This window comes from Pyrus communis, chromosome 16 (genome assembly GCF_963583255.1).
Source record: "Pyrus communis chromosome 16, drPyrComm1.1, whole genome shotgun sequence".
Lineage (NCBI taxonomy): Eukaryota > Viridiplantae > Streptophyta > Magnoliopsida > Rosales > Rosaceae > Pyrus > Pyrus communis.
This window is the reverse complement of record NC_084818.1, coordinates 6,699,864-6,725,497: the sequence shown is the minus strand read 5'-3', so window position 1 is coordinate 6,725,497 and position 25,634 is coordinate 6,699,864. Positions and strand designations below refer to the sequence as shown.

General features: G+C 36.2%; 4 protein-coding genes across 7 annotated transcripts; 3 read left to right on the top strand and 1 right to left on the bottom strand.

Moving 5' to 3' along the window:
• Positions 1–810: 810 nt before the first annotated feature.
• Positions 811–4,044, bottom strand: LOC137720469 (transcription factor bHLH113-like). 4 transcript variants are annotated; one of them, XM_068459539.1, is made up of 10 exons: positions 3,839–4,044; positions 3,393–3,550; positions 3,253–3,313; positions 2,848–2,963; positions 2,566–2,657; positions 1,937–2,125; positions 1,753–1,839; positions 1,600–1,665; positions 1,405–1,461; positions 811–1,118 (listed from the first exon to the last, which is right to left on the bottom strand). In XM_068459539.1, the coding sequence occupies exons 2-10, from the start codon at positions 3,442–3,444 to the stop codon at positions 975–977; spliced, it is 864 nt and encodes a 287-aa protein (XP_068315640.1). In that variant the 5' UTR covers positions 3,445–3,550; positions 3,839–4,044; the 3' UTR covers positions 811–974. The 4 variants fall into 4 exon arrangements, with proteins under 4 accessions (XP_068315640.1, XP_068315639.1, XP_068315638.1 ...); XM_068459538.1 differs by having other exon boundaries at positions 1,405–1,464; positions 1,753–1,836; XM_068459537.1 differs by having other exon boundaries at positions 1,405–1,464; positions 3,839–4,043.
• A 5,243-nt stretch (positions 4,045–9,287) lies between these two features.
• LOC137720276 (small ribosomal subunit protein uS8z/uS8w-like) lies at positions 9,288–10,998 on the top strand. The gene is made up of 4 exons (XM_068459322.1): positions 9,288–9,380; positions 9,932–10,066; positions 10,180–10,340; positions 10,699–10,998. The coding sequence occupies exons 2-4, from the start codon at positions 9,937–9,939 to the stop codon at positions 10,795–10,797; spliced, it is 390 nt and encodes a 129-aa protein (XP_068315423.1). The 5' UTR covers positions 9,288–9,380; positions 9,932–9,936; the 3' UTR covers positions 10,798–10,998.
• Positions 10,999–13,647: 2,649 nt separating this feature from the next.
• On the top strand, positions 13,648–17,110 carry LOC137720644 (ras-related protein RABE1a-like). The gene is made up of 9 exons (XM_068459733.1): positions 13,648–13,906; positions 14,031–14,156; positions 14,941–15,013; positions 15,228–15,328; positions 15,510–15,575; positions 16,048–16,145; positions 16,365–16,427; positions 16,507–16,602; positions 16,698–17,110. The coding sequence occupies exons 2-9, from the start codon at positions 14,081–14,083 to the stop codon at positions 16,767–16,769; spliced, it is 645 nt and encodes a 214-aa protein (XP_068315834.1). The 5' UTR covers positions 13,648–13,906; positions 14,031–14,080; the 3' UTR covers positions 16,770–17,110.
• A 2,421-nt stretch (positions 17,111–19,531) lies between these two features.
• Positions 19,532–24,771, top strand: LOC137720213 (uncharacterized). Its single transcript, XM_068459252.1, has 9 exons — positions 19,532–19,672; positions 19,991–21,618; positions 21,807–22,033; positions 22,128–22,460; positions 22,979–23,225; positions 23,339–23,467; positions 23,551–23,766; positions 24,005–24,128; positions 24,293–24,771. The coding sequence occupies exons 2-9, from the start codon at positions 20,074–20,076 to the stop codon at positions 24,529–24,531; spliced, it is 3,060 nt and encodes a 1,019-aa protein (XP_068315353.1). The 5' UTR covers positions 19,532–19,672; positions 19,991–20,073; the 3' UTR covers positions 24,532–24,771.
• The last annotated feature ends 863 nt before the right edge of the window (positions 24,772–25,634 follow it).

Below are 25,634 nucleotides of genomic sequence, written 5' to 3'. Positions count from 1 at the left end.
AAGTAAGACTTTTTGTGGACTCTCCGCCATCTCATCTCTTGGGCACAATTACCGTGGCAACATTATGAAAGAGTTCCCGTGCCAAAACGACGGGATTGTGGAAAGTCCATGGGAGTCCAACGGTCTTACTACCCGGTTAAATAATCAAAACCATGCATTTCCATAATAGTTAGAGGCAATTGATATATCATATTCAGAGGGATGATTCATTCTTTGAGTGACAAACTCCTTAAAATCAGAGACTGAGAGTCTGAATCCCTTTGAGTTCACTCTAACTTTTCCCGGAGTTTGAGGAGTCCTTCATTATGTAGTTCCACTTATGGTGTAAGTTCTTCAAAGCATGCATCATTTTTGGAAGTTCCTAATGCTTTTCCGTACGGAATATAAGCAAGATCATAGTGCACAGACACTCGAGCCCAATCCCAGCCTAGCGTAGCCCATAATAATACGTAGAGCTTCAATCCCAAAATTTAAGGCTGGGCCATTGAAGAGAGACATAGCCACATCTGGCTCTAACATAGAGTGCTTTTTTGGGTCGATTAATATATTGTTAGATGTAAGTTTTTTTTGGAAGGAATACAATATGAACTTCACTCTTTCTATATGAATGTTCGAAGAAACATAAAAAAATTTCAAAACCAGATTAAAAGTGGATATTGCAAGAGGTAAAAGGAGAATGCGGAAATCATTCTCCTATTTTTTTCTCAAAACTTACATGGTGTTTAGAGTTGTAGAAATACTGGTGTGATACCCAGACCATAATTATAAAGTTTGAATATAAATATGTACCACAACATAGCTATACCTCTCTCTGGTTTAGATGAATTCTCTCAATTATCTCTTCGAATTAATTGATAATGTTAAGTATGATTAAAAAGGAAAGCATTGAAGTACATGAAAGGAGCTTTTCTCAAAAGTGATATTGAGGTGAAGCATTAAGATATAGCTTAGGTGCTTAGTAGTTAATTATAGCACTAGAAGTTATTAGCTATGACAATTTTTCTTGATGTAGCAAGATGATCAGAACCCTCTTCCATAGTCACTTTCTGAGTAATTGACACAGGAACCAAGCAAAGGCCTTTGCTTCTGAGGTCAAGCGCCTGCCCACTCCCAGATTCCTGTTGAAAATTTCAAATTTGTGAGAAAAACTTTATAAAAAATTAAAATATCATGGAAAATATACGTAAATAGGATCAGATACGAAATTTGAATCAAAATTAAAACTGAGGGACAATAAACGGATAGTAAGTTGTATCTAAACTGTTGTTTAGTGCCTCTTTATGTTGACAACCTGGTGCCCTTTTTGGTTTTGGATTAAAAATTTGTAACTGGTTCCATTTGTTTATGTGTCCCAAATATCTTATATATATGTCTTCAAATTAATTCAAGTGCTTGCCGTGCGACCTGTGGGTGAAGAGCCGCAGCATTCTTGTATGAACTACCAAGCATCCTTAGCAGATTCTGCTACAAAAATTAAAAACAAAAACAAAAAACCAACAAGCAAATTTAGCAACTAAAATCTATCTGCAGCATATGAAAATGAAGATATTAATTATAAGTTTATTACCATAATTACTTCACTATATGTATACTTAATACCTGAATTTGTTCTTGGAGGAGCATGATATATGTGGAAGCCTCTTGAAGAACTGAGGCAGTGTCAGTCTGTAATATTATTATACAAGTTAGAACCCTAGTTGTAGTTAATTTACAGAAAATGCAATATTAATTTTTTCTATTTATGCTAATTACCTTGCCGTAGGGGGAAACCAATTTTTGGAGAGCTGTGATTTTGTCACTAAGCTTTTGGCTTCTTCTCACAGGCACATGATGCAACTTCTAGCAAAAAAAAAAAAAAAAAAAGAAAAAAAAAAGGCAAACAGAAAAAGTTCAACAACAAATCCATAGCTTAATTAAATTTGATTAATTAGGATACCTTATTGTTTTGTTGCTCCATTGAGTTTTCTTGGAGCTGTTGATGCCATTGTTGTTGAGAATTATTATTTGTCATCTTGCTTCTCTTATGTTTGTATAATTCGTTGAGAGATGTTCTGTCACCAACAAGACCACCAAAGTCATCAACCTCAATTGGACGTTTCCTTGCATTTTGCATGGCGTGGCAATCCTTCAAGGATTTTACAAAATGGAACAAATTAGGAATTGAAGCATGGTTATATCACACAAATTCTACCAGATAAGATGCAAATAAAATGGAATCGTCTTCACCCCCATTTGTCTTCAATTTCCAAAAATATTTTGGGAAGTATTTACCATAATGTTTGATATTACCCAACCCAAGCATGACCTTTTCTTAAATGTGTAGTTCGGATACATTTTCTGACATTATAAGATACATGTTGATCAAAAGTTTATTTGTGTAAGACCTATCATGAGATAATAATCCGTAACTAAAGATAACGTGAACGATTGACATTAATAATGATCAGGTTATTCATTTAGTTTGAAATGAAGGACTAGTGAAATTTGAAATTGAGGAAATTCTTGTTAGTTGTTGATTAGGAACTTAGCTACAGACTAATTAAGAAGATCATTGGATCAACATACTGCTTGAAATTGGGGGGCTGAAATCTTTTTGTCCAGGAACATTGACTGCTCTGAAATGACATCATATCTCAACGAACCAGATGGATAATTAACTGCAATCAGACAAGGTAATTACTGCAAATTAACCAGGTTCTTGTGTGAATTGTTAGAGTTCACTAAATTACAAAATCTTGAAGAGGGGTAGGATAAAAAAAAAGACAAGAAAAATTGGTAAAAAATTAGGCAGAAATTAGAAAAGTTGCTCCTGAAATAGAAACATATGGAAAAGGAAATGCACCAAACCTGCAGGTTGATAGGTAATGAGGGATGATGACTGCTGCAGAGGAAGAGAATAGTCTGCAGCTCTCATGTTATCATGGTTGTCACTTTCGGATGCGTTGGATCCCATGCAAAACTCACTGCCACCACGACAGGGGTTAACAATTATTATTTGGATAAATAATTAAACTAAGATTAATACAATAACCCCAATAATAATCAAAATGAAATTCTAATTAGTTGCTAGGGGACAGTCTTTGTCATTCTTCAGTTCTTGAGAATTTGATAAGTACGAACAGAAATAGATGAGTAATCTAATTGGGAGGATGACGTTATTATATAATTTCTCAAAATAAGGAGATTAATTCCTATATATCTCCACAAATGTTTAAATTTACGATAAAAGCTGGAAAAGGAAAGAGTGCTTACATTTTGCTGTTCATGTCCATTTGTGCATCCCAATTTGTCATCTGAACATCAATATTGTTTTCTGAAGAAATTGAGAAATAATTGAAATAATCTTATGCTCAAAGTAAACAATACTAATTAAGATTTGTGATGATGATTACCGCAGCTGTAAAGATGGGAGGATAGAGATGGAAGGAGATCAGTGTTTCTCATTTGAGTCCAAAAAATCCAATCATGCAGAGAGAGTTGACCTTCTATTGATTTTTGAGACACTAGAGTTCTTCTGAAAGTCCTATATATGAACTGCTGAGCCCAGAAACTGACACACATACAGAAACAATGTGATTTAACTGAGAGCACAATGCATGCAAAATAAATATATCAAGAAGAACCCCACAAAAGCGAAAATTGAAATGAAAAGTCTAGAAACCCAAGATTACTTGAAAGAGCAGATTCTTATATACATGTCACCGGGGATATATCTCCTTATCATAGCACTCATCACGTGACCTGATCAGGTGATGAGTACTACACTCGCAAGAGTTTATACTCCCGGTGAGTGTTTTGCACTCCGAAGACATTATTTGAAACTAATCCATTTCCTCACCTCGGATCTCTTGAAACGAAAAGAGCTAGCCCTGATGAGCTGAGAACTTTTCCCAGATGAATTAGGTATATATTCTGCAGTGAAAAGGCGTGACCTTGAACCTCCCCTTGAGTGCAGCAACGGTTCTTTTCCTTTTGTAGAAAAATGTTGTGAGAAGAAGGTTATATATAATTAGTAACTGTATGAATCATGATCACGAAAGGAATATAAAACGTCCAGGTGACTCAGAACCTTATATCTTAATGGTATATGGGCCGGGGCGGCTCTCTCTCTCTCTCTTTCACTAGCATGTTAACTGTTTGCTTTCGCTTTCACTTAATTTGACTTGATTTCTATTCACAAATTATATGAGTCGAAAATGACTGGTTATTTTACTACTTGATGCAGCTGCATAGTCAAAGCTAAATAAGATGATGGAATGCTAGATAAATGACTCACATTTTGACTCGGTTTCTTTTCTGTTGCAAACTCTATATTGCACACAGTTGCATTCATATATCTTTCGGGGTTTTTTAGCATGGACCGAGCATAGTATGCACCGGAAACTTCGACTGTTGAAACCTTAGTTGCTAAATCATTGGATATGCACATCTAGTCGTTTATTCATCTAATTCAAACTAGCGATCCATACTAGAATTTCAATAATTTCAGGGTAATTGATGGATATGTACTGTACTTTGATTATGTGCAATCATAATTCAAAGGCATGGATGTGGATGAGCCCACTCAACGTCCGAATGTGCTGCAAGAATATTTTGCAATATTTAAATTGAATAGTTCACTATTAATAGCATCGATGCCTTTTAAGAAAAAAACCCTCCAAGCTGATAGGTTCTTTTGGCTCCATGTACCTTCGCATTGAAATTTATTTATTTTTCTTTAACCTAAGCGGTTAAGTTTAATACAATATTAGTACTGGATGGTTAATTAACATGTTGTACAACAAATGATATTAGAGACGCTTTGATGATCAGTTGATGGAACTCAAATTGATGTTCTAACACAATTGTCAAGCCTAGATGAACTGCAGAATGAGGGGAATATATTGAGGACAGCAATTTCGGATCACTTACCGAAACTGAATGTGGGTCTAAAATTAGGCCATTGTTCTAATTTTGACATTTGTGAGTGAGCAATATCCTGATTATGATCTGTTTGTTTTCATAGTCTTTCACGTGAATATATGGATTTTTTTAGAAGCTTTTTCTAATTTTGATAATAGCTAGGGAGCCAGGTAATTAATAATACAACTTTGGAACTATTTTCTTTTGGTTGATTCTTCTATACCTAATTTTCTGGGTGCTATCAACTCATAGGCAGAAAAGGGATGAAATTGCTACTTTAGTACTCTATTGAGTTCATTGTTTCAGCTAGTATTACTTATGAAATTGAATCTGTAACTTATAAGTGAGAAAAAACAAAAAAAATATAAGGCTTCTTAATTAAAACATCATGAATAAGCCAAGGCTAGTCAATCAGAATGTTTGGGTAATTATATCATTTGGTATTTGCATTAATATTAGAATTTGGAGACGTTCTTAGGAAATACAAAAGTTCCAAACAATTTGAAAGTGAAAGGCATTTTACTTTTTTGGAATAGCTTTTTGGCATGTCTGTTACACTGTCACGTAATGTTACTAATCAGTTTTTCAGTATGATTGTCACTCTGTCACATATAATGTTACTAATCTACATACTATAATATGTATTTTCTCCCGGCCCTTCCTGTAAAATTAATAGGCTTAAATGTCAAAATGGTCCCTGTGTTTTACTATACCGGTTAATTTAGTCATTGTGTTTTCAATTTGGCCAAATTGGTTCCCGTGTTTACATCCGTTAGCCAATTCAAGACAATCGGTTAAAGAACCGCTAAAATTGGCACGTGAGAAGACAAAAACATAACTTTATTGTACCCCCACTAAACATACACAATATACGATGCCTATATTTGGAAATTGATGATTCGTTTCAATTCACTTGAATACTAACGATTTAGGGTTTTAACATCCATTTGATCAGAAATCTAGAGATTATGGGATTGCCGACTGAGTTCAACAACGTCACACTTGATGTTTGAACAGAACCTATGCCTAGCCCACATGTTTGGATCCCTCTTTTCAACCAATCTCTAGAGTAGCCACCAAAAGCTCAGTCGGCAACCCCACAATCATTGGATTCCAACCAAATAGATGTTGAAACCCTAAATTGCTTAGTATTCAAGTGAATGGAAATGAATCGTCAATTTTCAAAGATAGGCATGGTATATTGCGGTAGGTTCATGTGTACAAATAAAATTACGTTTTTATCCTCTCACCTGCCAAGCAGGTGGCAATTTTAATGGTGCTTTAACGGATTTTCTTGAATTGGCTAACGAATGTAAATATGGGGACCAATTTGGCCAAATTAAAAACACAGGGAGTAAACTGGCCGATAGAGTAAAATACATGGACCAGACATTTAATTCCATCACTTTGCTATGAAAAGGATAATGCTAAGAAGATCACATTTTTAAACTAAGTTTGCAAATCAAATGATGTGTTTGTTGATGATTAGATTATTACTTAAACATTGATTAACATGCTTATTTCCTATTAGTGACATATCATTTGGTTTGCAAATTTAGATTAAAATTTTGGTCTCCATATTATTACCAAACATATTCGTTGAAAGAATTAGACTATATATTAATTTGTCTTCTGTGCCTGGTCTTATTAACTTGATTCCACTTGTTAACAAAGCTTAATTTTGACCTTTTCGCAAAATTGGGTTGAAAGTTAGTTGACCAATGTCCAATAGCATGATGCAAATGAATTAACAATAATTAATCACCATCTCTTTTTCTTGTTTGGTTGGTCATTCTCGGACCGTCCTAGGTGTTATAATTGTTAATTATCCTATCTCCATTAATAATATAGTTCAGAAAACAATGTTACATAATATAATATTAAGAAATATGCTCGATGAGATTGTTAATATTTTTTGGCTTATCAAACTTTTAATCAGAAGCGTTTACGAGAAGTCGGGGATTAAAAGAACAAAGAGTATGTCTTTTGGTTGTTGTGTTTATTTTACACATTGATTATCGAGTCTCAAACGAATTTTACAGTCTAACATAACATGTAAGAAACGAGAATTGTTATTTAGAATACTCTTAATACGTTATTGACAAGATACTCCCCATTTTAGTATTGGGCCTTATAATTTAGACCTAATTTCATTTCAGTGGAGGCTCATTTTGATAGTAATGTGAGATAAGGATAATGCTGAGGAGACTAATTCTGACAAACTAAATGATATGTCGTCAATAAAAATGAGCACGTTTATCAACGTTTAAGTAATAATCTAATCATCAACTTTCATGTAATTTATTTTACAAAATTTTGTCTACAAATGTAATCTCTCTAACATTAATCGTAATATAAACATGACTAAACAAAGGTAGAGAACTGTTGTCATCCTAAAACCACTACATGTTATGGTTTTATATGCTTTTATTCTCCTGCAAGGTTATATGTTTTTATTCTCCTACAATCTTAATAAACAAAAAACTAAGTCAACCTCTCCTAATTTGGTGTCTAGCAAATATTAACAATCTGCAAAACATTCATATAGTGCCATGTGTCAGCGTTTAATCTGATGTAGTTAAGTTGGAAACTCTTTAGAATTATATCGCATGGTTGAGTCCTGTGACTGCTGCAAATCAAACCCTACACTTGTGTTGTTATTTGAGAGACAGAATCAGAACACGTGAACATTAGTTTAGTAGATTATAAAAATAAATAAAAGCTGCAGGATAGTTTTATTTTAAACATTGGGGTTGACTGACCAGGTTGAAAATCTGGAAGTCAAAGCTGGAGATTGTCATTTAGGTTTTGTATTCGACCTTGAAAATAAATTGGAATTCATCGGTATAAATAGCTTCTCGATGTTTAGACGAACGAGTCTTCCCCCATGCAAATTAATATATAAATTATGTTAATTAGTCTTCTGCTTAACTATTAAATTATGCATGGTCCACTATCAAAATACAAGATTAAACGAATTCCTCCATGTAAGTAATAATAATAATATTATTATTATTATGACCTTAGGTCTATTTTATTATGGAAGTCAATCCCCAAATCCACCCCTCAGTGACTCAGTCGACTCTCTCTTGGTATCCATATGATCAATCATATCATTATGTTTGTGATAATTATCTGCAGGCCTCTATATTAAAGGAAATGTTGATGGGAATGCATGTAAGAATGAGTTCGAGACAACTAGAACAACATAAGCCTCATCCCATGAACCAAAAGATCAAGCAATTAAATTACAGTATTGACTAACATATGAAGAACAAGGAATAAATCATATATGACAATAAACTGACCTGCCGACATATCATTGATGTAGAAGCCATTTCCATACCCGTCAAAGCCTTCTCTTCTCTGCAAATCTCAATGCTCTCCTAAGAATAGGTTATTGGTTCAAAAGTGAGAGCATTATTTGTGAGAACAGGAGCTTGTGTTTATATACTAAATACACAGATTGCCCTATTACAATTCTATAAGGAATACAACACTACATTCCATACACAAGTATGAGTTCTATATATATATATATGCAAATACAAGAGTTCTCAATATATATCCCAATACAAATAGGATTACCTCTCGCTGATATGATTAAGACTTCTTTATAACAATGTTAATTATCCCAATACTTGTAAGAATCATACTCATATTCTAACAATGCACACATAAGGTACACTATTATAGCAAGGATCTTGTAGTTCAAACAATTATTAGTGTTTACTTTATGCACTCATATTTCTTTGTTTGAATCTCTTTTGAGTGTCTGAATCATCATTTCATTGTCTATATATTTAGAGAACTCATTTTGTTAAGTGAAAAAATGTCATCCTAACTTTTTCTATATAGAAGTGAAGATTGACATTTTTATAGTGTCAATAGTAGCTCTCTTTTACTGTGATAAAGTTAACGTCTCATTTTACTATCATCCATTTCAATGTGACATTTGCCCAACCATATGATAGAAGCTACATATTTGACTTTTTTTTCTTTTCCAAATTCTAAACTACTTTAGTTTTGCTTCGAATTTGCCAAAAGAAAAAACTACTTTAGTTTTGCTTCGAATTTGAATGTAAGGGGCGACCGCACTACTCTGAACAACTGATATGACTCACATATTGTCAAATAAGCTGGAAACTAAACGATTATCAAATGTTGGATTGCCCTACATCATACCATAATGAACATACTATTCAAAAGCCCAATTTACTGGGAAGCTTTTAATTTGGGCTGCATGACTCAGGGCTGAGCTTCAAAGTTTGGATCCAATGGGCCTAAACAAACAAATTCGACCCGAAAGAAAACTACGACGCACTGGACCAAAGTAGGGTCCGTAAGGGCAATTCGGTCATCGATCCCTCATTCCCACCAAATATAATTGCTCGGGTTCACTTCACTCGTCCTCTCTTAAGCCCTAGAAACCCTAGCTCTCTCGGAGGCGCCTCTGCTGATACTGCGCATCTCTTCTGGTACGTGATTTTTCAGTCCAAAATTTCATAATTTCCATTAATTTTTTGAAATTGTTTCGATTAGGGTTTGCTTTCAGTCTCTTATTTGTTCAAGTTTCGTCCTTTTTAATTATTTTTTGAGGTTGATTTCGGCATCTTGGTCTTTTGGATCTTGATTTTGTTAATTTGATTTGGAATACGTTTTGTTTTGGTGTGCTTGGATTGAAATGCTGTTAATTTTTTTGCTTAAGTTGGTCAAATGTTTGTTTTTTACTTGATTATGGTGGGAATAAATGATCCTGGAATTGGGTTTTTATAAATTAGGGGCTTTGAACAAGTGTGATAATTGTTGAATCTAGATTAATATGTTTGACAGAGCTAGAATTGGAGAAAGGGATCGAACTACCGTTGCGGGTTTTCATTTTGCTTTTATAACACGTTGCTTAGAGTGTAAGATTTGACTAGTGAATGGCTTTTGTATTATGTTTTTGTTTGGTGGTTTTGTACTTATTGACTTGCGTGCAATAGCTCTGATGAACTTATATTGGATTATCTTTTCTGAAATGCAAAAGCGACAATGAGAGTTAGCGTTCTGAATGATGCTCTTAAGAGCATGTACAATGCTGAGAAAAGGGGCAAGCGCCAGGTCATGATCAGACCATCATCCAAGGTCATCGTCAAGTTTCTTTTGGTGATGCAAAAGCATGGTATGCATCTGTCAGTTAAAGCTAGGCATCATTTTTTGTCGTTTCAAAGTTTCTATGTGAGTCGTTATTTTGCTGGATGTATGGATGGTAATATTTTTGGTTTTGCTATGTAGGATACATTGGCGAGTTTGAGTATGTTGATGATCACAGGGCTGGTAAAATTGTGGTCGAGCTGAATGGAAGGCTTAACAAGTGTGGGGTTATCAGCCCTCGTTTTGATGTTGGCGTTAAGGAGATTGAGGGATGGACTGCAAGGTTGCTTCCCTCTAGACAGGTTAGCCCTATTTTATCAGTTAGCTATTTCAAGCCTAGAAACAGGACATATGTCTTAGTCGATTCTTCTGAGGAAACGTATATAGTTTGGATTTATAACTCGTCTATTTTGAGCAAAAAAAAATTGTAAAAAAATGTTATTGGCAAGATTATATATTATTGATCATGTCAATGGTGATTGGTCTAGCTTTTCAGCTGGCTCCTGTTTGAGATTTCCTGTAATGTGCTTCATGTATCATATCAGATCTTTTGTGTCAGATGAACTTTGAATTCTCGTTTTTTTCTGCTTCATCAAATGTTATGCATTGTGTTGTATTTCTTATCCACGTAAGCTTACGGATGTTTGGTTGAACTTGCAGTTTGGATACATTGTGCTGACAACATCTGCTGGCATTATGGACCACGAGGAGGCTAGAAGAAAGAATGTCGGTGGTAAAGTGCTTGGTTTCTTTTACTAGGCAAAGCTTCAAGGAATGAGAATTGAGTTTTCCTGTTTCTGAGAGGAGCTTTGGGGTGTACTTTTGAACATCGTAGGATACTTCTATGTTTCAAATTGTGTTTGTTTTGGATGCTGATAGAGGTTACTGAAACGTTATTTGCTTTACTCTTTATCTTATGGAATCCAAATTTTGGCTTCAATCAAGTAATGCTTTTGCATTGTTTGTTTTTCTTTGAATAACGAATGGATGAAAGTTGGTTGTTATGAAAGATGCGGTGTTAGCTTTTTAATGCTTTATGCTCGGCATGGTTCTAAAAATGGACTTGAGCTTGCATCTTGTACTCTTTCAAATTAATATCCATCTGTTGGTCGGTAATCTGCGACTTAAGTCACTTGAGGAGAAAGGAAGATTAGTTATGAAACCGCGAGTGTTCTTCATTTGTAAGTGAGAGGTTTTAGGTTTGATTCTCGCTAAAAGCAAGTTTGAACAACATTATTGCTAGCCTATTATGAGGTTAAGCTCACCCCTTCTTTGTTGATGCAAATAATATCGTTTGTTAAAAAAAAAAAAACGATCTTGCTTAATAAGCACGTTCGTAATTCGTAAACCCTCCATTCCTCTATCAAAATTGAGGAAATGGATTGGCATTGGGCAATAACACTAAATTCGAATTAATTGGATAGTTTTGAAATCGACAAGATTATAGGTCTTCAAACGGTGAAGAGTACAAACGAGTCTGAAGTGGTTGAGTGGATTATGTTCTAATTTTTCTTCAAGCTATTGATGAAAGATAGAGAATCATTAAAACCATACAAAATGGACTCCTAAGTGCTTTAATGGCCCACGTGGATCTACTAAATCCCACAATAAAAATCATGCATGGTTAATGGACGGCACTGTTACTAGCACTTTAAAATATTATGCTCTCCGTTTTTTCTTTATTTTCATGCATCGGTGAAGTGCAGAATGACTTAGAGAATATCTTATCGATTATCGTATGTTCAGATTACCGAGATAAAAAAGAAAAATGTGATGTTTGAGAACAAGAGACTACATAAACCAGCAGGGATTTTATTAACGCCAATACTGGAGGACTGTCCCCCCTTGACCTAGCAGTAGTGGAACTGGTGGTGGCATAAGTAGTACTGGTTTTTGAAGCATGATATTAAAGTTAACAACAACACGATTAGCATGGCCCCTGAGGAAGGATGTCACGCTTAAATCGGAAAACAACACAAAGATAAAAGATTGCGGATACTGCCAAAGATCTGTAGTTGCCCTAGCTACCATCAAAGCCATCCAACATGACTTTCAAATTTCAATTAGCTTTTTCGTCGTCGTCTGCGTCATCTTCGTTGGTAGTAGCAACACCATGGTCACCACCAACTCGACCACCACCAATGGTATCTCCGCCGCCACTCCCGACTTCCATTGGCAACGAGGCGCCGAGGACGAAGAAGTTGGAGAAGCAAGAAGGTGGATGATGATGGTGTTCAAGAGCTCTTCATGTTGGAAAGGTTATAAAACATGGGCGCGTTATGACGTTTTGTAGGTGAAGGGAAGGTGTGGGTAGGGTATCTTCTCAGGATATACTCCAAGCACAACTTTTTGTGTTCCTTCCCATCTACCTTTTCTCTTACTTTCCAATTTTTTTTTCATTTGTTTTTTTGTTGGCTTTCAAATATTCTAAATTGAACTTTTAGACCCTGTCTATTGGGGTGTGTAAGGGTCATGGGTTAAAGACGAAATCTAGCCTTCAAATCTTTTTTGCTGTTCTAATAGTGTACGAGGTTGGAGGTTAAAAAGTGTTATTTATTAGTTTTTATTAGCTATAACTTTCTTCCTAAACTGGCATCGTGAAGCGCTTAGGGCAAGAGCTGACGCTTAAACTGTCTCTGTCAAAAGTCTTAGACGATTTCAGCTTAAATCAGATACATCTCATTAAATATTAATTTTTATCATTTGATTCGATAAATATGACTTTTGCCTACGTTAGTTCGTGGAAAGCCAAACCTCTCGTTATATAATACTTCAAATATTTGCAATCACACACTTGCAAAAGTGTGTAAAATTTCTTTTAACTCTTTCTTATCGGATCATAAAATTATTTTCTTTAAATTTGGGAGTTAACATGCACCATTGAGAAGTAAAGTAATAAATTATTAAATTGCCTAGGTATGTGAGTATTTGGGCTTGTAAAGGTGTTATGGCCCAAAATAACTTGGGGCCTTAGGGGCCTAATACGAAACATACAGAACCTCAAAAAACCAAAAGTTTGCCAAAATCATTTTCTTTTTGTTGGATTAATTATCAATTCAAAAAACTCGAACCGGATACTAATCCATTATCTTAAAGATAATGCTGAAAAGATCAAAATTTTAAATTAAATTTACAAATTAAATATGTTATCAATAGAAAATAGGTATGTTAATTAATATTTGTAATAATCCAATCATTGAAATCCGCATCATTTCATTCAAATTAGCATACATATATGTGTATGATATTTTCACTCTGACTCTAATTAGTGTTTTATTCTCTTACCGATTGTTGTATTCTATTACGTGTGGGTAACCTCACTTTTTAATTTTAGTGGTCATCCAATTTCCAAAGATAAATTGGAATACAATTTTTGCTCCATATAGAAGATGATAGATATTTTATGTATTTGTACTTATCAATCTCTGCAATCACCAAAAGGATAAAGCTGAGATATCAAGGAGAGTTCTACTAGAATGCATTTGCTACTAGCGGTTGATGTAACTTTTAATTTTGAGTAATTTCTAATGAGCTTCGAGTTTCAAGTCTAATTTTCTTATCGTTGAAGTTATCTTCTGAATACCCTCTCATAACGTTACTATCGAATTCAGCCCTTAGAATTTTTATTTGGTGGCACACCAATAAATAGCAAAGAATTTTAGATTTTTACTCGCAAAAGAAAAACCGGGAAAATATCAAGTGAAGGCGGGTGCAGGGAGATACAGTGCGGTCCCATACAGTGGCGAGTGACCCGCGTAGTATACAGGGACAGCCCAAGAACTCAAATTTCTGTAACCCGACGTCGTCCCAAAAATATTGGATCGTTTTTGCGTCGCCGACGACCGCCCGCTTTAAGCTTCTTCGAAAGGTTTATCTCCTCTCTCTCTCTCTCTCTCTCTCTCTCTCTCTCTCTCTCTCTCCTCTGCGATCTCCTGCAGTTCCTTAGATTTTGTTTTTTTGTTGATTTTTTGGTTGTGAAATTTGGGTTGCAGAGAGTGGTTTGGATTTGGAATTAGGGGTCGGTGTTAGAATCAATCAATCCATGGCGACTGCGCAACCGGCAAGGGGTCGGACCGATTACGATTATCTCATCAAGCTTCTCCTCATTGGGGACAGTGGTTAGCCATCGTTTCTGTTTGGTTCCCGATAAAATTATGGAATTTGAGAATTGGAATTTGAACTTTTTGAGATCTAACGTGGTTTTGCTTTACTTTGGTATTTCTGGTGGGCAATGTACTTCAAACGAAAATTAAAAAGTCTTTTTTGGAAGTATTTTCTGTTGCAAAATAGTGGGTGTAGGGTGATATTTAGTTGTGTCAAGTTTGAAATTTTGAATGCTTGCAATTTTTGATAAATTTAGTGTTTTAGGGACCTGTATGTGTGTGTAATTAGATGGTTTTGTATGAAAGATCCAGTTTTGGGTTTGATGAAGACTAAGAGAGTGAGTATAATCATATTTCTACAAAACTTTTTTAGGTATCGAAATGAAAACAGAATGCAAGAGTAATATCCGACTCTAATCTGACTCGGTATGAATTACAAGGTGTTCCTGATCAAAAATAACAAGAGAGTGAGTGCGAGTACGAACAATGACCATATGTGCATTGTACTGTCTTTCGGGGGTTGAAGAGCTTTTTAACCTCTTGTTAATACTTGATGTGAATAACTGCATAAAGGATAAATAAGAGCTGTGCTGGGGCTCATGGTTTTGGCTTCAGTTGGGATTATTGCTTTTGAAGTTGCTTTGAGACACAAAGAAGGATTTGATTTGTTTGGATGGTGTCCTGGATCTTATGTATTAAAAAAAAGGATGTAAATTGGTCTTTATTTGGGAGATATTTTTTGTTTCGCTTATAAACTTCTTGGTTTTAAAATATAAAAACATTTCTGCTGTAATTTCAGGTGTTGGCAAGAGTTGTCTGCTTTTGCGTTTCTCTGACGGCTCCTTCACAACAAGTTTTATCACCACTATTGGGTTTGTATCCGTAAAAACTGTTTCAATTTTTGTATCTGGAAACTTTAGCAAGTGAACAAGTTTTATGAACCAATATATTAAGTCGGTTAGGACATGGTCATTAGCTACTGCTTAAAGCTGCTGTAGAAATATGTCATAAGGAACTATTACGTTGTGTTTTCTTGATGAAGATTCATCTTTGTTTAGCATCTCTTAGATAGTCCTTTGTTGACAGGATTGATTTCAAGATAAGAACAATCGAGCATGATGGCAAACGGATTAAATTGCAAATCTGGGATACAGCTGGTCAAGAACGATTTCGAACAATTACAACAGGTTTGTGTATGAGATTTTACAGATGGATAATTTTAAATTGGAAAATAGACAGTTGCTGCTGACAATAGAAGAGCAGGGGGCAGGGGTTCCTTTCTTAGAGATGATTTTTATTTATTTTTAATTGTGTCCTCATTTATTGTTCTTCAGGAGTTTCCTTACATATTTATGTTATGCTCTGCAGCTTACTATCGAGGAGCCATGGGTATTTTGTTGGTGTATGATGTTACCGATGAGTCATCTTTCAACAGTAACTTCTCGTTTTTCCTTTACCCTCAGTATATGAATTTTTGATAGCATGCTGATTTTATGTTCATTTTGCTTATCTATTTATGTTATAATAATCCAAATTCTAACAAATTGGGATGTAGAGTTGTAGACATTTCAACCTTGTGGTTCATTTTGGGTGTGCTTAAACTGGTGTAGATCTTTTCAGTTTGACCGTTAATTCATTGAGGTGGTGGATGATTAAAACCGCCGGTGGCACCTCTTTCATCTTTGTGTAAAATTTTAAGGAAAACTAATGGAAGGGACTTGAAAACTTTGAATTTTAACGACAAGGACAAAATAAAGGGTAAGGTGAATAGTACTAGGATTGACTTTTTAGTGTAAAAATGTGATTTTTCGTTAAGGTGAACAGTACTGGGAGCTTTTCGTTAAAGTTCCCTAAATTTTATAGTTCAATCTAGCGCGTCTTAGGGTAATTGTATATTCATGTGCAGACATTAGAAACTGGATTCGCAACATTGAGCAGCATGCTTCTGTCAATGTCAACAAGATTCTGGTGGGAAACAAAGCTGATATGGATGAAAGCAGAAGGGTGTGTAATTTGTATTTTTTCACTTGCAGGAAATGCTCTTTTTTTTTTTATTCTTTCTAACCCGGTGAAAGAAGTAGAAAGGATGAGCTGTGATGAGTTTAGTATCCTATTTGGTTCACATGAGGATGCTAGGAATTGCATGCTCTATCCCTATCCTTCTATTTTTGCATGTGTTTGTGTGTGCGAGCATGCCCAAGCTTTAATTATCTATTTTCTTAGGCTGTGCCGACGTCTAGGGGTCAAGCTCTTGCTGATGAGTTTGGTATCAAGTTCTTTGAAACTGTAAGTTGTAATATGCCTTTGGTATTTTGACTACATAATCAATTCCGCTCCGTTTATATTGAAAGAAAATGTTCTGCAGAGTGCAAAGACAAACCTGAATGTGGAGGAGGTCTTTTTTTCAATAGCCAGGGATATCAAACAGAGACTTGCAGAATCTGATGCTAGGGGCACTGAGGTATTTTCATCCTTCCCAAAGTGGGAATCCTTTTCTTGCCCCCCCAACTCTTCTCTCAAAATGTTGATGAACTCATTTGGTTTCGATGGTTTCAGCCTCAGACACTTAGGATTAACGAAGACAGAGCCGATGGTCAAGCTGCGCAAAACTCATCATGCTGCGGTTAGTAAAAAGAGGGAAGGTTCTGTTGGTTGTAGTGATGTGGATTTGAGGTAAACCTTGATAACTCCGTGGGGGGCGCCTCTCTTAGGTCTCTCAACTACCTGCATTAGTAGTAAAAGTAGTTTTTTTTTTCATCGTAATTCTGGAATTTACAATGACACTTCTACTCTTTCGTCATCTTTCGGTTCTGTTTGTTGCCTGTCTTGATGTAGATAGATAATCAGGTTATTTTCAAGATAGAGCTTTAGGTGTTCACTTTGCCTAGTTTGACTGATATTATTGAGTATGTCTTCAAAGTTCAAACAATGTGAATTACCTTTCTGCAGTAAACCCATCATTCATCTCATGTTTTTATCATTGGTCATTGTTTCTCCACATTCTTTATGATATACTGATACTGATTAGACGATTAAAGAACCGATCGAACGCCCGAACCTTTCTACAATCAATACAGTAAGCTGAATTCGGATCTGGGTGAGAGGTCAGCAGATTTAGCAGACTGTGTACATAGGCAAAGTGACTTTTATGGCTGCAGTATCGAATGCTGCAGCTGCTTTGAGTGAGCAACAAAGCTCTGTAAGCTGCTAATAAAAATGGAATGAAGCATATATGGGTTGGGCCAATTTGGCCACTGTAGCTTGCCCATCCACTTGCTTCCGATTTTGTTTCTCCCTTCCCGTAAATTAGAGTTGTTTAGACTAGTGTCATTGCAAAATAAACAAGATGTAAATGCAGATCCCACACATAGTAATCCAAATGTTAATAAGGCCATCTCTAATGGAGATGGCTAAAAGGCTATATGCTGACAAATGACCCGTTTTGGTAAAAAACTCATCTCCAACGAAGGATTGAGCAAAAAATGTGTGGAACTCACCAGGTCAAAAGTTAGCCAAAAGGCTAACGGACTGGCTACTTTCAGCCACCCTCCAAGCCCGATTCTGCCATTCTCCACCATGTAATCCAATGGATGAAATGGACCAAAGCATGATTAAAACTGTTTCCACGTAATGTTTTCAACAAAAAGCATCAGAGTGGGCTCAAAAGAACAAACTTAAAAAGTAAGTTGACCTCTATCACAGCGATAAAGAGGAGTTTGTCTTTGCACCAGAACATAGGTTTGAACTCCGTCACCTTTTTAATTTAATATATAATCTAACAAATCTATCATCTGACCAAAAAAAAAAAAAAAAAAAAAAAGAGAGAGAGCAAACTTAAAAATAATAAATTATTAAGGGGCTATGTTTTAGCCCATTTAATTGGAGATGATATATAAATATGGTCTGACACTATTTATTTAAATATAATTTCTTACAGGGTTATAATTCTGGATAAGATTATGTTTAGCTATTTCGGTTAGAGATGGCCTAAAATATGGATTATATAATATGCCTTCTTTCTATGAGGGTTGATATACACCACAAATGTTACAAAGTATCGAATGAAATGTGCTTCGCTCGTTACATGTAAGTTACCTTTAATGTCAGCTTATAATTTACATCTAAGGAGGAATGACCCGTCAGCTTAGCAGTATTCGAATTGAATGGTGCAACTACTTTGAGCAAACACCAAGGTTCTTCAAAAAGGAAAAGGATCCTCTCCGGATGCATTTTGTGGGGATCCTAGGGATCCCCACATCCTAGCCGTTCATTGTACATCGTACGATCAGTTTTTGTCAGATACTATTTGTTATTTAATTTTAAATAAAAAATTAAATAATTTCTAACCGTACAATATATGATAAAACAATTAAAAGTAATCCGGATAGGATCCCCACATCCTAGCCGTTCATTGTACATCGTACGATCAATTTTTGTCAGATACTATTTGTTATTTAATTTTAAATAAAAAATTAAATAATTTCTAACCGTACGATATATGATAAAACAATTAAAAGTAATCTGGATGGAATCCAATTCCCTTCAAAAAGGAACCAATCAAGGAAAGTTAGAAGGAAGACTAAAAGGAAGCCAAAACAGAACAAGGAAGAATGTATCTTGGGGACCCGCTAACCAAAACAATAGTTGGGCATTATTTATGGGAAAATGATTTTCGCGCTTTTAATTTTTTACTGCTCTTCTCCATTTGCGTTTATTTCATAATTCTATTCTGAATTATTTCATCTAACTGTTAGAAGAAAAAAAAAATGTAAAAAGCATCAAAGTGTGTAAATAATTTATATATTCCTTGTTCGTTAAAATAAAATTAGGCTTAAAAAAAACTTACATGAAACGAATTCATTGTTGTTCTAATTTCTCTTGGGCTAGGTCAGACTTGTGCCTCTTTTAACACCCGCAATAAAATAATTTAAAAAAAAAGAAACCTAAGAAAAATGGTTTGAAAATTTTGAGTTTTAATGATAAGAACAAAATAAAGGGTAAAGTGAATAATAGCAGGATTGATTTTTTAGTGTAAAAATATAATTTTTTTATTAAAGTAAATAATACCGCGAATTTTTCGTTAAAATCCCCTTAAAAAAAAAATCAGGAAGTAAGATTTGATTTGGTTTCGACAATTGACCAGAAAAAGAAAAAAAAATGGAAATAGATAAAGAGGAAATTGGAGGAATAGTCACTGAACTATCATCAAATTATAGCTGTTGTTCCCCAATAAAAAATTTATTAGATTTGGTCCCTCTACAAAAAAGTGCATTGAGTCCCTCGCACTCGCAAACACGGGTAAGAATTTAACAGAATTGGTTACGAAGGAAGGGACTATCGCTCCCGCATTTTATAAAGTTTGAGGACTAAAATGTAATGAATCCTTAGTTCAGGACCAACATCACAATTCAATCATAATTCAGGACCATTCCTCAAATTTCCTCGGAAAATATAAGGTGGCTTTCCAGAAAAGCTCAGAATAGTCACCGTCGCTTCCCAGCGATTTGGTTCAACTCAACTCCCACTTCCAGGTAAATCCCTAATCTACATTGATTCCAAGCTCGCATCTTTCGGTAGTTTAATCCCGTTTCTGTAGAGGCAACCGAAACGAAAACGAAACTTCTCGTCCACGAAGTATACAGTTCAGGGAACGGTTTCGTTTCTCTGTTGATCAAACTGGTCATTGATAGTTATCGATTGGTTTTGTTAACTTTTTATATATTTAATGTCATCAAATTCTTGATCTTTCTAATCATCCAAGTTCATGAACTCGTAGTGTGTGTTATGAGTAGATTAAGGTGTGATAATTAGTATAATTATTTTATCTGTTTTTTGATTGGTTTGATCAGGGTTTTGTATGATTGGGAAGGTCTGAGCTTTGGGAGGTGAATTGGGATAAAGTTTTTGTGATTAATAGATTGGGTTGGTGGCTATGTCGTGGTTTAGAGCTGGGTCTGGCGTGGCAAAGCTCGCCATTAGGAGAAGTTTATCGAATAGCGGGTCCTATGCGGCTAGGAGGCGGGTTCTTCCATCCCAAAGCCGAGACTTTCACACCACAATACCTAAATCGAAGGCTGCCCCGGTTCCACGACCTGTACCCCTCTCTAGGCTAACTGATAGTTTCTTAGATGGAACCAGCAGTGTTTATTTGGAGGGGCTTCAGAGGGCTTGGGAAGCCGACCCCAATAGCGTTGATGAGTCGTGGGACAATTTCTTTAGGAATTTTGTGGGTCAGGCCTCTACCTCGCCTGGAATTTCGGGGCAGACCATTCAAGAGAGTATGCGTCTGTTGTTGCTTGTGAGGGCATACCAGGTCAATGGTCATATGAAAGCTAAATTGGACCCTTTGGGTTTGGAAGAGAGAGAAATCCCTGATGATCTTGACCCTGCTCTATATGGGTTCACTGAGGCTGATCTTGATAGAGAGTTCTTTTTGGGGGTCTGGAGGATGGCTGGGTTTTTGTCTGAGAACCGTCCTGTGCAGACCCTTAGGTCCATATTGACCCGGCTTGAGCAGGCTTACTGTGGGACCATTGGGTATGAGTATATGCACATTGCAGATCGTGAGAGATGTAACTGGTTGAGAGACAAGATTGAGACTCCTACATCAATGCAATATAATAGGCAGCGTCGTGAGGTTATTCTTGATAGGCTTATTTGGAGTACACAGTTTGAGAACTTCTTAGCCACTAAGTGGACAGCGGCAAAGAGGTTTGGGCTTGAAGGGGGAGAAACTCTTATTCCTGGCATGAAGGAGATGTTTGATAGGTCTGCTGATCTCGGGGTTGAGAGCATAGTTATTGGAATGTCTCACAGAGGCAGACTGAATGTATTGGGTAATGTGGTTCGGAAACCTTTGCGTCACATATTTAGTGAATTCAGTGGTGGAACAAAGCCCGTGGATGAAGATGGGCTCTACACAGGGACTGGTGATGTCAAGTATCACCTGGGAACCTCTTATGATCGACCCACTAGAGGTGGGAAGAGAATCCATTTATCTTTGGTTGCAAATCCAAGTCACTTGGAAGCAGTGGACCCTGTTGTTGTTGGAAAAACTAGAGCAAAACAATATTATTCAAATGATGAAGACAGGACCAAGAATATGGGTGTCTTGATTCATGGAGATGGTAGCTTTGCTGGACAAGGTGTGGTCTACGAGACTCTTCATCTAAGTGCTCTTCCGAACTATACCACTGGTGGGACTATACACATTGTGGTGAACAACCAAGTTGCGTTCACAACTGATCCAATGTCTGGAAGATCGTCACAGTATTGTACTGATGTTGCCAAAGCATTGAATGCCCCTATTTTTCATGTAAATGCTGATGATGTGGAGGCAGTCGTTCATGTGTGTGAGCTTGCAGCTGAATGGCGCCAGACCTTCCATTCTGATGTTGTGGTTGATTTAGTGTGCTATCGTCGATTTGGGCATAATGAGATTGATGAGCCCTCTTTCACGCAGCCCAAAATGTACAAGGTTAGACCTTATTTTCTATTAATTAAATATTGGATTTTCTTAATTGACTGAAGGAATAAAAATTCTTTTTTTCATTATAAATCTCAAAGTCCTCTCCTTATTGTGTCCTGGTATATTATATGGTGCAGCTATTGAGATGTGCAAAGCTGACTTCTGATTTTTTTTCCTACTTAATTGGGGATTTGCAGGTTATTCGGAATCATCCCTCAGCTCTAACAATCTACCAGAACAAACTTCTAGAGTCTGGACAAGTAGCCAAAGAAGACATTGAAAGGATACAAAGCAAGGTTAATGAAATTCTCAATGAAGAATTCTTGGCTAGCAAGGATTACACTCTTCAAAGAAGGGACTGGCTTTCATCCCATTGGTCTGGATATAAGTCACCTGAACAGATTTCTCGTATCCGGAATACTGGGTAGAGCACTGTTTTCTACCAGTTTCACCCGTTTTTCGCAATATCCGATTTTATTTAGTTGTATTTTTAATGAATTTTATATGCTGCTATACAGGGTAAAACCAGAGATTTTGAAGAGTGTTGGCAAAGCAGTTACAGCCCTTCCAGAAACTTTAAAGCCTCACAGGGCAGTAAAGAAGGTGTATGAACAACGTGCACAAATGATTGCAACTGGTGAAGGAATTGATTGGGCAGTGGCGGAAGCACTTGCCTTTGCTACACTACTAGTAGAAGGTAACCATGTTCGACTGAGTGGTCAGGATGTTGAAAGAGGTACATTTAGTCATCGGCATTCTGTTATTCACGACCAGGAAACTGGGGAAAAGTATTGCCCTCTTGACCATATTACGGCTGGCCAAGATGAGGAAATGTTTACAGTTAGCAACAGGTAAAGCGTGATTATTTGTTGTACTGTTCCCTTCTGCAAGGATCCTTTACTTGTTTTTTTGGTTGTTAAAATATCTATAAATGCATAGAAGATTTTGACCATTGTTTTTTATTTGGTTAGGTTCAGTCCAGAGTTTTCTTGTGCTTTAATGTAGTGATCCAGAATTTGATTCATTAGCATTCCCTTGTACTGTACTGTATAATGTAAGAAGAAATGGTGATGTTTGGCCATGAGTCCATGTTAGGGGCGATTTCAGTTCCCAACATTCTATTTGATATACATGTTGTATTCATTACACCATGATTTACTTCTTTTATTCATGAACATCGTCCACATATCCCCTAAAACTTGCTTCTTTATGGTTTATACAACTCAACGTGTTAATTTGCCACCTCTTGCTGCTGTACTCTATCTTAAAGATAGTTGGACTGACAGACCGCGCAACATGGCTTATGCGACACTGAATAGTACATATTTAATTCGTCTTCTATACAAGCTAATTGTCTTTGTATTTACAGCTCACTCTCGGAGTTTGGTGTTCTTGGATTTGAATTGGGTTACTCGATGGAGAGTCCAAATGCTTTAGTGATCTGGGAAGCTCAATTTGGTGATTTTGCAAACGGAGCTCAAGTTATCTTTGATCAGTTTTTGAGTAGTGGGGAGTCCAAGTGGCTTCGTCAAACTGGGCTTGTTGTGCTGCTTCCTCATGGTTACGATGGCCAGGGCCCTGAACATTCTAGTGCCCGACTGGAGCGATTTCTTCAGGTATTCGTTTGTCAAATATGGTTCACTCCTCCCCCATCTTCCCTTTTTCCTTTGGGCAACAGTAGTGTCTGGCATGCATCCTGAACTAATACCGTTACCTAATGTTTTTACAGATGAGTGATGACCATCCTTTTGTCATACCTGAGATGGATCCCACACTTCGAAAGCAAATTCAGGAATGCAATTGGCAGGTTGTGAACGTGACAACTCCTGCCAACTACTTCCATGTTCTGCGTCGTCAGGCGAGTGGAAATATTTCATTTATCAATATTTTCCAGCATCGTGATGAGTTTCTGCATGTTCTGACATTTTTCCTTATTTCCAGTTACACAGGGAATTCCGCAAGCCTCTTATTGTGATGGCTCCTAAAAACCTGTTACGGCACAAGGATTGCAAATCAAATCTATCTGAGTTTGATGATGTGCAAGGTCACCCAGGTTTTGACAAGCAGGGGACCAGATTTAAGCGCCTCATAAAGGACCAGAATGACCACTCTGATCTGGAGGAGGGTATTAGACGGCTGGTCCTGTGCTCCGGCAAGGTAATTATATTCCTAGTTTTCCTCCATATATAAGCACACAAATGCATGCATGTACATGTTGTTTGACTTCTAATTGCGTTATGGTTTTTCCAGTAAAGTAATCAATTGACTAGTATGAAAAGCAAAACCTGACAGAAGTAGATCATTAACTTGACTTGTAGATAATTATGATTTGTAAGTTGTATTATTTTACCTGAACAAGGGACAAAATGTTTATTCTATCTTCTATCCTGTACAGGTCTATTATGAGCTTGATGAAGAGCGAAGAAAGGTTGAAGCAAAGGATGTCGCAATTTGTAGAGTGGAACAGCTTTGCCCTTTCCCGTATGACCTCATCCAGAGAGAGCTGAAGCGATATCCAAGTATGTAGTCTGGACTCTGTAGATAATGATTAATGGAATGTCGAAAATTTTTGGTGATGTATATAATGCTATGAGGCTCAGGGTGATGGGGTTTTTTGTTCTTTCTGGGGGCTAAATTTTGCTGACATCATGAGGTTGACACATTCCTTATTTGGTCCCTGCAGATGCTGAGATAGTTTGGGTCCAGGAAGAGCCGATGAACATGGGCGCCTACAACTATATTGCACCCCGCCTTAGCACTGCCATGAAGTCCCTGGGTAGAGGAACTTTCGACGACATCAAATATGTTGGCCGTGCTCCATCAGCTGCCACGGCCACTGGTTTCTATACAGTTCATTTGAAGGAACAAAGTGAGATTGTACACAAAGCGGTACAGAAGGAGCCAATTGAGTTTCCCAGTTGAAGTCTGCCATACTTACCGAAAACCAAACAACCACGTTTATATATCTTCGTATAATACTGTCTGAATTTTTCTGTCCTGAACTTTTGTTGATTCAAATGGTGGTTTTTCACCGTGGTATGCCATGTAAGCGAGAGCGGCGTCTCGGAGAATAAGATCTCTTTGTTGCTTAATGTGGTGATCAAGTGTTTTGAGAATAATGTCAAGCTGCTTTATAGTAATGACACAAGGTTGGTTTGGCCATTCCGGATGATAATATTTTTTTGGATTTTTTTTTTTTTTTTTTTTGGTTTGTTATTTCCCGTTATATATTATGATATAATTGAAATATTTGGTTAAGCATGATTATGTTAATTCGAAGTTTTAAGTCTTGTCTTTTCCACTCCCTGAATTTCTTTAAATTGATGTCTTCGGCGGCATGTATCTCACACCAGAACAAGAATGTGATGATGTGCAAATGACTCGAGTAAGTTGCTCAAAAATAGGCATGGGCTTGTAAGAGGTTGATAATCAATTCATTTAACTTTTAGTCTTCATTTGTTTTTTTTTTTTTTTTTTTGTTGCTATATACAAAGGAAAATCATTATAGGGCTAGGATCAGGAGAGGTATTTTTTTGACACATTTTGTAGTTTTCTTTGTAATTTTTTTCAACAATTTGAATAATGTATATTTTAATTCATTATTCATAGATCATGCCTACCAAAAATCATTTAATTCCAAAATTATATGACCCTAGAATTAAATGATCATCATTTTATTATTTCTTTGCAAAATTGTATTTTCTTATTTATGCTATATACAGAGGAAAATTATGTAGGAGAAAGAAACAATGAAAAGGAGGGGGTTTGAAGGAATGATAAAACGCAGAGAAGAAATGCGTATGGAATGACAAAATGAAAGATCAAATATTAAAAGACAATTTTAAGTTGTTTTTACTTTCAAGATTTTGTTTTTATGTAATCTTCATTTAATTTCTCTCTCCAACCACATATCTTCATCATTTTCAATTCCTCATTTCTTTCGTACTTTTTCATTTATCTCTAGCATAAAAAAAATCAAAACTATAGCCTAAAAACAAAATGATTATCAAATAAACCATAAGTTT